At 50.2% G+C, this 12,407-nt stretch overlaps 1 protein-coding gene across 1 annotated transcript in view; it reads right to left on the bottom strand.

The window, feature by feature from the left end:
• Positions 1-12,407, bottom strand: part of LOC122366667 (protein dispatched homolog 1-like) — a 41,345-nt gene that overhangs the window by 17,655 nt on the left and 11,283 nt on the right. Inside the window, exons 3-4 of the mRNA XM_043339170.1 lie at positions 2,564-2,742; positions 62-185 (exon numbers count right to left, since the gene is read on the bottom strand). Coding sequence (XP_043195105.1) covers positions 62-185; positions 2,564-2,571 — 132 coding nt within the window. The 5' untranslated portion in view covers positions 2,572-2,742. The remainder of the gene's footprint in view (positions 1-61; positions 186-2,563; positions 2,743-12,407) is intronic.

Raw genomic sequence — 12,407 nt, 5'->3', positions numbered from 1 at the left:
CAGCAGCATTGAGTCGGAGAAATGCGACAGGGACCGTCCCTCTGTATCACCCTTCACTAACCAGCATGGGGTCGGCGAAGTCTGGCAGCGGTCGACTGGTGAACACCACGGTGATGCAGGCTCCCGTGGCAGCCGCCACGGCCAGAATGACCAGGTACGGGTGGCTGGCCAGCAGACGAACGTACCTGCAGACAGACATACAGACGGCAGGGTTAGAGCAGGGGAGAACTGCCGGTAGGTAAGGGTGGCTGGCCAGCAGACGAACGTACCTGGAGACAGACATACAGACGGCGGGGTTAGAGCAGGGTAGGACTGCGGACACGGGTAAGGGTGACTGATCACCCGGCGTACCTACCTGTGAACGGTCAGTCAAGACACTTAGACAGGTGGACGGTTAGCCAGACAGACGGACAGGCACTCAAGCATTCAGAGTGAAGCGTAGAGCAATGTAGAACTGCGAAGATGATAGAGACAGACTTCTGGTACGGGGCCCTTGTTAACCGATTGGGTTTAAAGGTCTAAAGTAGCTCTATCGGCTTCCGGCTACAATCGTGAAATCTGTTTAATTTCAAATCATGTTTGCAATAAGGAACCAATTTTTACGGACCCACTGGTTTCACCATAATGCCCTTCTGGTTATGGCTCCAATCTATAATGGCCACCCAGACACAGCGGCAAACGTCCCACCCTGCCCTGTTCCCTCCCCCCGAGAGCCCTGCTGTCAGACAGGCTGGCCCTGAGGAGAAAACAATGACAGATGAGCGAGCCGTCTCCCAGCTGCGGCCCCGCACCTACAAAAACAACAGAAAAATGTAGCTGAAAACAAACTCAAAATAAAAACACTAGAAAAGATCATAATGTAATAAATATGATTAGAAATAAACTACTTATAACTGAACAAGAAAGGAAACAAAATTATAAGAGAAAAAGTCTCTCACAAAAAAAATGAGCTTCAGCTGGAAGCAAGCTGTAGTTCTACATCAATGATAACCATCTTTCGATTCCAACTTCGCTTATTTACGAGTTCGCAAGCGACCAAAGAACACTAATCGAAGGCGAGTGACGTTCGTACAAAAAGTTTGCTGATACATAACGCTGTTAACATTTAACGTCTCAAAGTTGCCGCAAGTTTCGTCCCAGCCGCCAAGTTCGTTCACAAAGATAATTTTCCAGGCATTGTCCCGAAGTCGCCCGACATCGCGTAACTTTCCGTCTGCGTCTAAAACTCGCGCCGATGTTCCGGAGGTCATTTTGTGATCCAGATGTTTGCTATCTCACTCCAAGCACAAGACCGGGCCAAAGCATCCCAAGGGCATCCCTCGCAATACACCACGCAGATCGGAACACCATTCTGGCGCTTTGGTCTGAAATATAAATCTCGATCGCATGGGGTTTCAACGGCCAAAACAAAAGGTCAAGTAAAGCGCACGCCGTAGTACATCACGGAAAATCGAAAGTTACAACGAAATCTTGTGAAATATGAGCATTGGCTGGTGAAATGATGCCGAATGAACTTTATGCAGAATACAAACATTCGAAGAAAGTCATTTAATTAAAACGAAGCAATCGTTCAATTACAACGTAACAAGCAGTCCAATTTTGTCTCAGAGCTCCGGGATGCGTTCTTCGCAGCGGTGAGCACCGACCACATTATTGCCACCGGTAATGAGCCTGCCTTTGCGGCGCAGTTGCGGCGGTGGCACGCTCTGAGCCACTGTCTCAGACGCGCCACGAGTGGCGCAGTATGCCGCACCCCAGTCCAATTACATCCTCACTCCCTTCTCCGAGGCAACAGGTACATAATAAAGTGAGCTGTAAAATAAGAGCCACTGGAAAACATCTCAGAAGTTCGTAAGCTTAGGTAAGCCCCTAGTCCACAATACATAAAAGAGCGCGCACTACCTACACAAAACAAACGAAATAAAACTTAGAATGATTGAAGAAAAGAACTCACAAAGAAAACGTGTTTACTCGTACCCCAGATTATTCTGATGGCAAACAGCGTCCCCCGACTAATTACAAATGTATGTAGTTATAATGTGATGGCTGATAATTTGTAATGCCTTGTAATGCCCCTGACAATGTGATGCCCTGAGAGGTGCCCGCCTCCCATTCAGTCAGTTAGGAACAACTGAATCCTGGTCGTCCCTTGCACTGTTACGGAAATGACCAATGATAACGGGACATATGCCAGATTCTCGGAACACTATTTGAGAGTCACGTTATCCGATTGAGTTTATATTAATTATTTGATGGCGATGATGTCCGTATCCATTAATCCGCATCCCTTTCATGTCTTGATGACCTTATATCCGGTGTATCCAAAGGCAATTTACAGATAAGGAGGCAAATGCATTAATAACTGGTCCACAGCGAGTCACAATGCAAGGATGGAAAGAGCAGCGTTTAGCGCAGTACAGATATCACGATATGATATTTCAGTTGAGGACTTCTTTCAAAGCATATGTAAGGTATGTAGCATGTACCCATATGGTCACAGTTAAGTCCTATCAACCCAAAACCCTTTCCATCAGAAGTCAGAGCCGATCCCTACGATCCTTACCAGTTCATGTTTCAACGGAGGGTCGGTCTGGCAGGGCCGAGTCACGAATCACGAGTCCACTGACTCAGGGAGTCACAGCTGAACTTCAGTGACTCGGTACGCGTCACAGTATCGAAAACAGCCGTCTCCGCGAGTCAGCCATGGTACTCTGAGTGGCCTTTCGGTCAGACAGCAAGAACCTGCAACGGCAGAGAAACGAGTCATGACATGGAGAAGACGTTATCGAAACCGACAAAACTTAAAAACACTGAAGTTGGAATCTAAAATTAAAATAGGCGAAATAACAGCTGAATGAAGACCGAGGAAGTTAGAAGCGTTTGCGAGATGATGCGCCTTTTAAACCATGCACGCATCTAATAAGTTTCCCTCAGGCGCATGCTTCTATAAAAAGAAAGAGAAGCTTGCGTCTCAGATCGTTAAATAATGAACGAAGGAATTATCAAAGCTATCTATTGAGACTTAGTAAGAAAAAAAACACAATTCGAGACCTTCCCCAATGCCCAAAGCATTCATTTCGATTGTGAACACCAGTCATTTAGGGTTAAAAAGGCAGCGGATCAGCTTTGGGCGTCAGCTAAGAACCTCGCTTGATTTATATGGGCACCGGTCGACATAAATAAAGGTTTGCACTTTCCTTGGTTGAAAGAGTAATAGATAAGACGCCATTTGTACCAGCCATGTCAGAAATGGCACCATCAAAAACAGCCCTAAGAAGGGCCATTCTTCAAATAAAAAATATCGGTTTTTCTTTGGCCAAAACCACTTAATCGCGTGACAGTCTTAGTGTGGTAGTCACTTCAAAAGTCACTTGATCATCGAAGGTCATTATCAATAGCACATAATGGTGTTACGCAATACGTTGAGCATGTTTCAAGAGCCAAAAACCACAAGTACTTCTCCGCCAGCGAAACGGGTTCGTGAAATAGCTTTCAAGCCCGTATTCACCTTCAAACCCTCAAGAGAAACGAGTCCTCGCCCTCGCGCCTTGCCGGCTCGCCGCTCCGACACTGCACTGGTAGACTGTCCCGCACGACACTCGCCTGACGGATAGACTGTGCCGCAGCACACGGCTCTGGCGGCGGCCGGACGGACGTGACTGAGACGAGATCTATCGAGTGGAATCGAGCCCTGAGCACTAAACAGAGAGCGTTGGAGAGATGAACGTATGGCGGCGCCGGCAAGTACTGATAAAACATCTGCACCAGAGTGTCACCAGTTATAGAAGGTTACAGCCTTACTTTGTGCTCACCATCCAAGAAGATTTGAACACGATCCTTGCTAGCATGTCTGTCACGTTGCAAAGGAATCACGCCTTGGTCCAATGCACGTCACCATGACCTCAAACACCTACTCCACCGTCCAAGAACTCAGCACATCCCCCATACCGTTCCCCAAGGATCCAATTCCTCAGTATCTTCTGCTCCCGATAGGGTCACGTCCCCTAATCACTGCACCAGGGTCACTTCTCCCTTCCACAAGAAGAGACGATACTCACTGGACGAAAGCGGCATCCACTGGTCAGCGCGGCCGCCCATATTAATACAGGGCGCGGTGCCGATGAAAAACGGCGCATTCATGCCATTGGGTGCAGCTGACGGCATCGTTAGCAGCTGACTGATTGGGTGCGCCGAGCCGGTCCGGAGAGAGAGAGAGAGAGAGAGAGAGAGAGAGAGAGAGAGAGAGAGAGAGAGAGAGAGAGAGAGAGAGAGAGAGAGAGAGAGAGAGAGAGAGAGAGAGAGAGAGAGAGAGAGAGAGAGAGAGAGAGAGAGAGAGAGAGAGAGAGGAGTGACAGCGGGAGGTGGCGGTGGTATCGAAGATCAATGCGGTATGTTACATAAACGTTGATGGATACTGTCCGCAGCTGGATGTTGGTAAGTGTTCAAAAGTGGTGAGAACAGAGGCAATTAATGTGGTGCTCTATGTTCTGACAGTTATTGGTATGTGTGTGTAAAGAGTAGAGACGAAACTCAGAAGAAAAATATTTGTGTTGATTATAACGGTATTTTTTTAAAAGAAATTTTGTCCGAATGGTTGAATGGGTGGCTTTAGGTACCTTGTCATTTTCCAGAAATAATTAACTTTCAGTAAAAAATAAATGACTAAGTTGTTACTATGGACCAATAAGACGAATGCGACCTACGCATGATGGCTGGACGACTGATCATCCATCAAAATACCGCCCAAATAGCGCACTGACCCGCGCACCCGGCCTCCCGAAAACCACCCAGCAACAGGTAAACGACCTTGCCGCGACAGATGGGCCCCGGGGGGCGGCGGCCGTCGGTGGTCGGCGCCATTCCTTATTTCTGCCCACCATTATGTGTCAGTGGCAGCGCCGCTGAGGAGTATTTCCAGGAAAAGATGCCGGACGAAAGCGACGCCCGAGAGAGAGGGGGCAGAGTGTCCGCGACACGTTATTCAGTATGGCAATCGATTGAGCCAGACGCCCCTCCCTCGCCAGGCCCGTGCGGTGGTCGTTAGGCATTCATAAGAAGAGTGGAGGACGGGTCACATTGTCCAACACAGATGCCCGTAGGCTCCCAGGATAACCACACCAGACTGTGGCTTAGGTCTTCAGGAGAAAGTGTTTTGAGCTTGAAGACAAAACTGAACGCTTGAATACTTTTAGATGCAATGATCACGTTCAACAGTATGATTGCAATTCAAAAGAAAAACAATGGAAGCCACCTATCCGTTGATGTCAATTGCTTCCAAAAATATTGGGTTATACGAGAGAGTATTTAACATGAGATAAAATGGTGCAATGATCACCGATGGGACCAATGCAGGACGGCCTAAAACGTCGGCATCGGGAGTGGAAAGCTAATATACATATTACATATTGTGCATAAGGGCAATAAATGAAATGCGTATCAATTCCACCATGATCAGCATCAAACATGGAAAGCAAAAAAAAAAAGCATTGCAAATCCAATCAAAGCATGGAAGAAACCCCCGATGATTTTCGCGGAAGCTATATCAGGCAAAGCTGCTGAAAATCTCCACGGCAGAGCGCGTTTCGTTCGACCCAATCACCTTCTGGCCATGCCAGATAAGACGCGGTTGGTACCTAACACTCCCGGCGCTGGCAACCAGTTTCTTTGCGAGTTACACCTTCGGATGACCCAGCTACGGCCGCGACCGTCACCAGGCCCCTATTTCGAGCACACATCTGTCCCAGCCGTGGCTGATCTTGGTCTGATCAGTCGTCTATATCCCGCTACTGGTAGCCACCACCGTTCGGTTGCCACGGCAGTTACCACCGCCGTTGCCGTGCGAGGTTACCATGTGGTTCTCTCTGGAGGCAGTGACCGTGCAGATCCACACACACTGTCCGAACAGCAGTTAATCCGACCCAGGTCACACCGGCCCCACCTCACGGTCTGCTGGGCGGGATGAGACCGCCGCACCACAGCAGACTCGCCGCCCTCTGAGCAGTGTCTGGATAGCTTACAGACGGTCAGTGAACTCAGCACGGGTATCTCCGTACGGGCAATTTGTTACCAGGCCACCACGCGGTCAGCGACCTCTCAAACAGGCCTAACTTGGTACGTGCATTTGTTAGCAAGCAACGTAGTTTCAGCAAAGTTCTCGAAAACGAATCATGCGTCGCGATCTACTATATTATCGTAATTTGAAGGAATGCGCTCACTGCTAGACGCTAGTATCCCACACATCACTTCTGGGAAATGCTATCCTATGCAATGACCCACTGGTGCGGCCCCGGCCATCCTCCGACGCACATCAGTGACCGTTCGCATGTGGCGTTTGATGGACAGACACAAAGCCATCCGACCACCGGCGCACATCATCCGACCATGGGCACCCATCATCCGATCCGGGGCACCCATCATCCGACCCGGGGCGCACATCGTCCACCCGCTGCGTGACCCCAACTGATGACCGGCCAGAGTCAATGACGGCACATGCGATGCGTCGGCCACGCTCCCAGCTCCATCAGTAGCCTCCTGATGACAGCTTCCCTGAACAACAAGCCATACGGTCGGAACAATACACGATAGCATCCTTTATGGGCTGCACGATACTTCCGCGCGGCATTCACTGGGTACTCTTTTTCTCTATTTCTTTTCTATTTTTCTGTTAAGCCTCCGTATTTTCTCCAGCTTCCTCTCATTTCCGCCCACACTCTTCGCACCCTAATCCGGTGAGTTTTACTTCCTCCACCACCACACCCATTCACTACTTCCTCCTTCACCACAAAGTCTACTCTCCAAAGCCGCAAATCTCCTCTCAGGCTCCAAATGTCTGAACCGCTCTCCTCTCCGCCCCGGCCTCCGAGTCTCCGCCGTCGGGCGTCTCGTCCAGCGGCATCTTTTCAGACCCTCCGGGGCGTACGGGCGCCACCTTCCAGCCGAGCGAGTCTGTTTGACGGGCCGCTCGGACGGGCGACGATTATGCAAACACGACCCGATGGCAGTGACGTCAGAGAAGCCTAGGAGAGAGCACGGGTGGACGGAAAGGGAAGGAGGAGACGGGAGAGATGGTGAGACTGGGAGGAGAAAGGAAAGGGGAGAAGAACAGGACTGGAGAAGATGGAAAAAGAATACAAAGAAAAAAGAAGGAAGAGGAGAAGAGAAGGATTGAGACGAGGAGAAAGAGGAAGGGAGTGAGCGGCACACGTCTGCAAAGGAAGCTCAATGGCGATGGCCTAAAAATGGGCTAAATACGACGAGATAAACGAAACGCCTAACTGACTGATTGGTGGCAAGTTGGGTGGAACAAATTCATCAATAATAATTGGCATTCTGTTAAATTTGGTCAACTGGTTACATAAGTGAGCCATAAGGACTGGCATTTATGACTAGTTGCCCTCATAAACCAGCTCTCAAGGGTAGCGCTTTCAGCGAAGTCGAGCTCATTAAATTTCGCCGCACATTTCACCATACCGCCGTCTCCAGCGGAGCCAACTAACTACCCGCTCGGAAACCACCATCCGTTCTCGACCCGGCGGCTGACGGCGGCGCGGCGGTGCGTTATCAGAGCTGCGCACCATCACCTTCCCCCGCTACCGCCGCCGCCGCCGCCGCCGCCCTGCTGGCGGGCCGGTGAGCGCTTCGTCGCCTCCGTCAGCAGCGTCCCCAATAGCTTAGTGCGCCGAGCGGTGCGGCGTTGGCGGCTCACCGGCCGAAATTACACAAATGAGGCGCCGGGCTGGCAGAGCAGATACCGTCAGGAGGATAACACTGCGGTCAGAGAAGAGGGAGAGAGGGAGAGAGGGAGAGAGTAAGAGAGAGAAAGAGGACAGTGACGCCGAGATCTGCCCGCGGCAGAGACCACAACCGGCAAGGGGTCGAGTGGGATGGATGGTATGGAATATGAAGGAATAGAAAGGGGTGAAAAGTATGGGATAGGGTAAGAAGTAAGAATCAGCTGTTAAAAATGAAATGAAATGAAAACGGACTAGGTGAACTGCCATTGGTACACTCGGGGGCAGATTGATGTTCCACAACTCCTTATCCACCGGGTTCCTATGGCTCAGCATTGGCAGCAGCCGCCTGGTACCGGTAGACTGTGCCGCTTCACTTACTTGTCAAGCGGCACAGCCTACCCACACCGTATGCCACCGGTCTGGGTCGGTGGCTGTAAGGCGATGTGGGCCGCCTGTGACGTCAGCGCAGCGGTGAGGGCCGAGCCCGGAGGCATGGCTCGGGTCGGCGCGGCGCGGCGGCTGGCGAGGGCTGGGGAGTGAGGTCAGAGGTGGGGTGGGAGCACGGACCATCGCGCGGCTGAGCGAGTGTAGTTAACTTTCGCGTCTCAAGGCGCCAATTATTCTACCTAACAATTGTGCTAAAGCAGTTGTTAAAATGTCCTATCCCCAAGACAGCGCCTATCATCATACTTGCCATGCACATTACGACACACTTAAACGTGACATTGGGACAGCCGATAGAATTTATATCACACGTGCATCGAGTTGCGGAGCTACATTGTTTTTAACAGATATGTATTAACCCTATTCCTGGCGGGCTCCGCCGGGACAAGAAACTGGCGGGGGGGGGGGCCGATTCGGCCCCCCCTGAGATCTCGAGAACGAAGCAAGATAGCGACAAGCGGTAAACGGCATCGGATACGCACGGCCAAGATCTACAATTTTTACAAAGGTCATTTTCAGGTCAGGTCAAAGATGACGTCACAGGGGTCGAAAAAGTCAAAATGGCGGCGCTAGATATGGAGAGAGTTTTTCTCGAATAACTTTCGAATTAGTCAAGATAGGAACAAACTAAGGGCATCATCGTGATCCTCTCGTCAATCCGCATCGAATGATATATATGTTGACCTCAAAAGGTCAAGGTCAAAGGTTGACCTCAGGTCACGTGACCTCGAGGTCATCATGTATATCATTCGATGCGTCTTGACGAGCTGAACACAATGAGACCATCCACGCGTCTGTATCTTGTTCCTGTACGGAGTTATTGGCCAAAAACCTTTGGTGACCTTTGATGACGTCACATGACCTCACAGCTGCCCAACAGCAAAACAGACCTCAAGGTAGTGAAGGTTGATCGTATATGAAGTCATGTATGGTATATGGGGCCATTCCGACCCGTTTTAGTGGTAAAAACAGGGAGTTGATTTTTCCCCCATTGACTTATAATGGGGAGGTCGCGAAATTGACCTGACCTTAGGTCACCGATATCAAAATTCCGAGATATACAAATTGCACATACTGGTACCCTAACTAAACCCTGAAGAGAAGAAATTGATCGGTCAAAAACTCTAGCTCTGGCGTGATTGCAAACTTTTCTGAGGTAGGGTCACCAAACCGCCTCTGGTGACCTGACCTGAGGTCAGATCAACTCAAAATTTTCAGACATGTTGCGTAGAAGCCTTTTAGGAAAAGTCAGAAAATTTGAGCTTCCTAGCTCAACGCGTTTGGGAGAAATAACCAAAAAACCTCAGGGGGGGCTCCTGAGGCCCCCCCCGCCAGGAATAGGGTTAAGGCCTTGATTGAGCTCATTGGTGTCTATTATTTCGCACAACAATCGTCCAGAGACGTGGGAACTGGGGTTTTTGGATAGCGCGGCGTCCCAAAGCAACTCTTATGTTCCTCTAATGTGTGGTCGCAGCCACCAATAGCAAACCGTTCCATCTAGGAACAAATAAGTCGCGCACCTGGGACGGTTCGAACCGGGTTTCTCCAACCGGTCACCCCACGACGCTAGCGTGTATCCACTGAGCTGCCGAAACCAGCGACCACCCGCCGCGGTCAAACGCGATCAAATGTCACAATACTGTCATTGGCGGTCAGCGGGTGAATGTCATTTTGTTTTGTGCGGACGAGGACCATTCTCGGTAGCTCAGTGGATGAACGCTCGTGTCGTGAATTGGCCGGTGGGAGAAGCCCGGTTCGAACCCCCCTGAGAGGCCGACTTTTTGGCTCCTAGTTGGAACGGTTTGCTATTGGAGGCTGCGACCACATATTAGAGCAACAGTAATAATCGCTTTAAATTGGAGCGTTGGCTGCGGCACTACTCATAACCCCCCAGTTCCCACGTCTCTGGACGATTGCCGTGCGAAACAATAGACACCAATCTGCTCAATCAAGGCCTTAATACTAATGTGTTATACAAAATATAGCTCCGCACCTCGATGCACGAGTGACATATCGCCTGTCCCATTGCCACGCTTAAGTGTGTCGTAATGTGCATTGCAAGTATGATGATAGGCGCTGTCTTGGGGATACGACATTTTAACAACTGCTTTAGCACAATTGTTAGGTAGAATAATTGGCGCCTTGAGATGCGAAAGTTAACTACACTCGCTCAGCCACGCGATGTCCGTGCTCCCACCCCACCTCACTCCCCAGTCCTCGCCAGCCGCCGCGCCGCGCCGACCCGAGCCATGCCTCCGGGCTCGGCCCTCACCGCTGCGCTGACGTCACAGGCGGTCCACATCGCCTTCCAGCCACCGACCCAGACCGGTGTCATACAGGTGGGTAGGCTGTGCCGCTTGACAAGTAAGTGAAGCGGCACAGTCTACCGGTACCAGGCGGCTGCTGCCAATGCTGAGCCATAGGAACCCGGTGGATAAAGAGTTGTGGAACATCAATCTGCCCCCGAGTGTACATACAAGGTTATGGAATGTGACAAATGGGATGGATGAAAAGTGATTTGGTGGGAAAGATAGGACCAGCGAGGGAATGCAACGAAATAGGATGTTTTGGTACAGAAAGGAGCAGTGCCAAAGGAAATGGAGTAAGAAAATAGGGGAAGGACCGGATGTGAGTCATTCATAAAAAGATTAGCTAGCGGCAAAGAGAGCCAATTAATCGTCCCCCCCCCCCAAAAAAAAAATGACGAACAGCGGAAGTTCATACAAGAAAGGGCAGGCGGAGAAAAGAAGGATCCTCATTAGGGTCACTTTATTAAAAATAGAAACATTTTCATGAATCATGGACAAATGTAACCAGAATGACAATGAAAAATGAAGTCGCTTACGGCTTAAGCAAAAGCCACGCCGTCCGACAAGAGCGGAATGGCTCCCGAAACTTATCCAGCATCGCAATCTCACTTGTATGTAGTTGGATAAAATATGGATACACAATGAACCGCAGTTTACAGCTGTTGTATGAATTCACTATCTGACTGGCATTTGCAATTATCTTTTAGGAAGGTAGTTATTTGTAGTTATTAGTAATCATCAGCAGAAAGGAGATATTCATTACACAGCTTAGCGTAGCCCAGATTCGCAGAACATTATGCGCATACCATCTTAGAGTGGACACACTGCGACACATTCTAAATTCGGCAGGGTGTCGAACGCAGTCGTAACATTGAAAAATGCAATCAGCTTCCGCGGCGTTCAGAATTTCCGATGAGACCGTCTGTGAAGACGGCTCACTTCCGCTGGTCGGTGCCAGGATTCAGACAGGACGAGAGATAAGAGAAAAAGAACGACCGCACTGGCAGCGTGAATTTTAAAATGTGGGGAAAAGATATGAGGTGCCACATTTTTATGTCAAAACTAAAAGGAAAGGTGAGCTCATGCAATTCACTTAAGTGCCTATCAAACAAAGATGCCTTTTACGTTTATCCCGTCGATGAATTGCGATCTATATCTAAGAAAACTTTCGCTACGGTCTGCCGTTTTCACCTCAAGCCCTCAAGCCACAATAACAACTGCAAACCAGTTCATTCCAGCCGAAAACTGGTTCACGGACGGGGACAATCCACGATAGTTCTCGTTGCAATTCTGGTGCCGTGGTCGGTGGCTGCTTTCCCATCTACTGCCCGCCCCCCTCCCCTTCCCGACCCCAAATACAATACGCCTGGCGAGGCGGGCAGCTGGGCGGCAAACAGAATAAAAGACGCTCTCTATGGGCGAAGGTTGCCAGCGGACGGAGGAAAGCGGACGGTGGTGGATAGTGGACAGTAGCCATTGGACGGTGGACAGAGGACCGTATTTGGAGGATGTTTGGGGGAAGGATGGAGGAAGGATGGAGAACCTAAAACGACATATGTCACAAATAATATTTTAAAAGTTGGATGACGGAAGCCAGAGGTTGATCGCTGCACGGCGGTAATCAACACTGAACGGTGAAATGTGAATATTGGACGTTAAACGACAAACGTTGGGCAAATGACGTTAGGATTCGACAGAAAGGCGTTGGTCGTCGGTCGGTGGTCACCGGGCGTTAGGAAGTCCAACCGTTAGACACTACGCTGGCGGCGCCGGTCGGCGGGCGGCGATATTACGTCGGCCGACGGCACCCGTTCTGTCCTACGTGTGCTACATATCAGCCGATCGACATGCGCTGCCGGTCGCCATACCCGCCAGCCGCCGCCAGTTGCTACTCGCCGATACGGGCCCAGTCGGCCGCGGC

This window comes from Amphibalanus amphitrite, unplaced genomic scaffold (assembly GCF_019059575.1).
Source record: "Amphibalanus amphitrite isolate SeventyFive unplaced genomic scaffold, NRLGWU_Aamphi_draft 000822F_arrow, whole genome shotgun sequence".
In the NCBI taxonomy this organism is placed as follows: Eukaryota; Metazoa; Arthropoda; class Thecostraca; order Balanomorpha; family Balanidae; genus Amphibalanus; species Amphibalanus amphitrite.
This window is presented reverse-complemented; position numbering and strand designations above follow the sequence as displayed.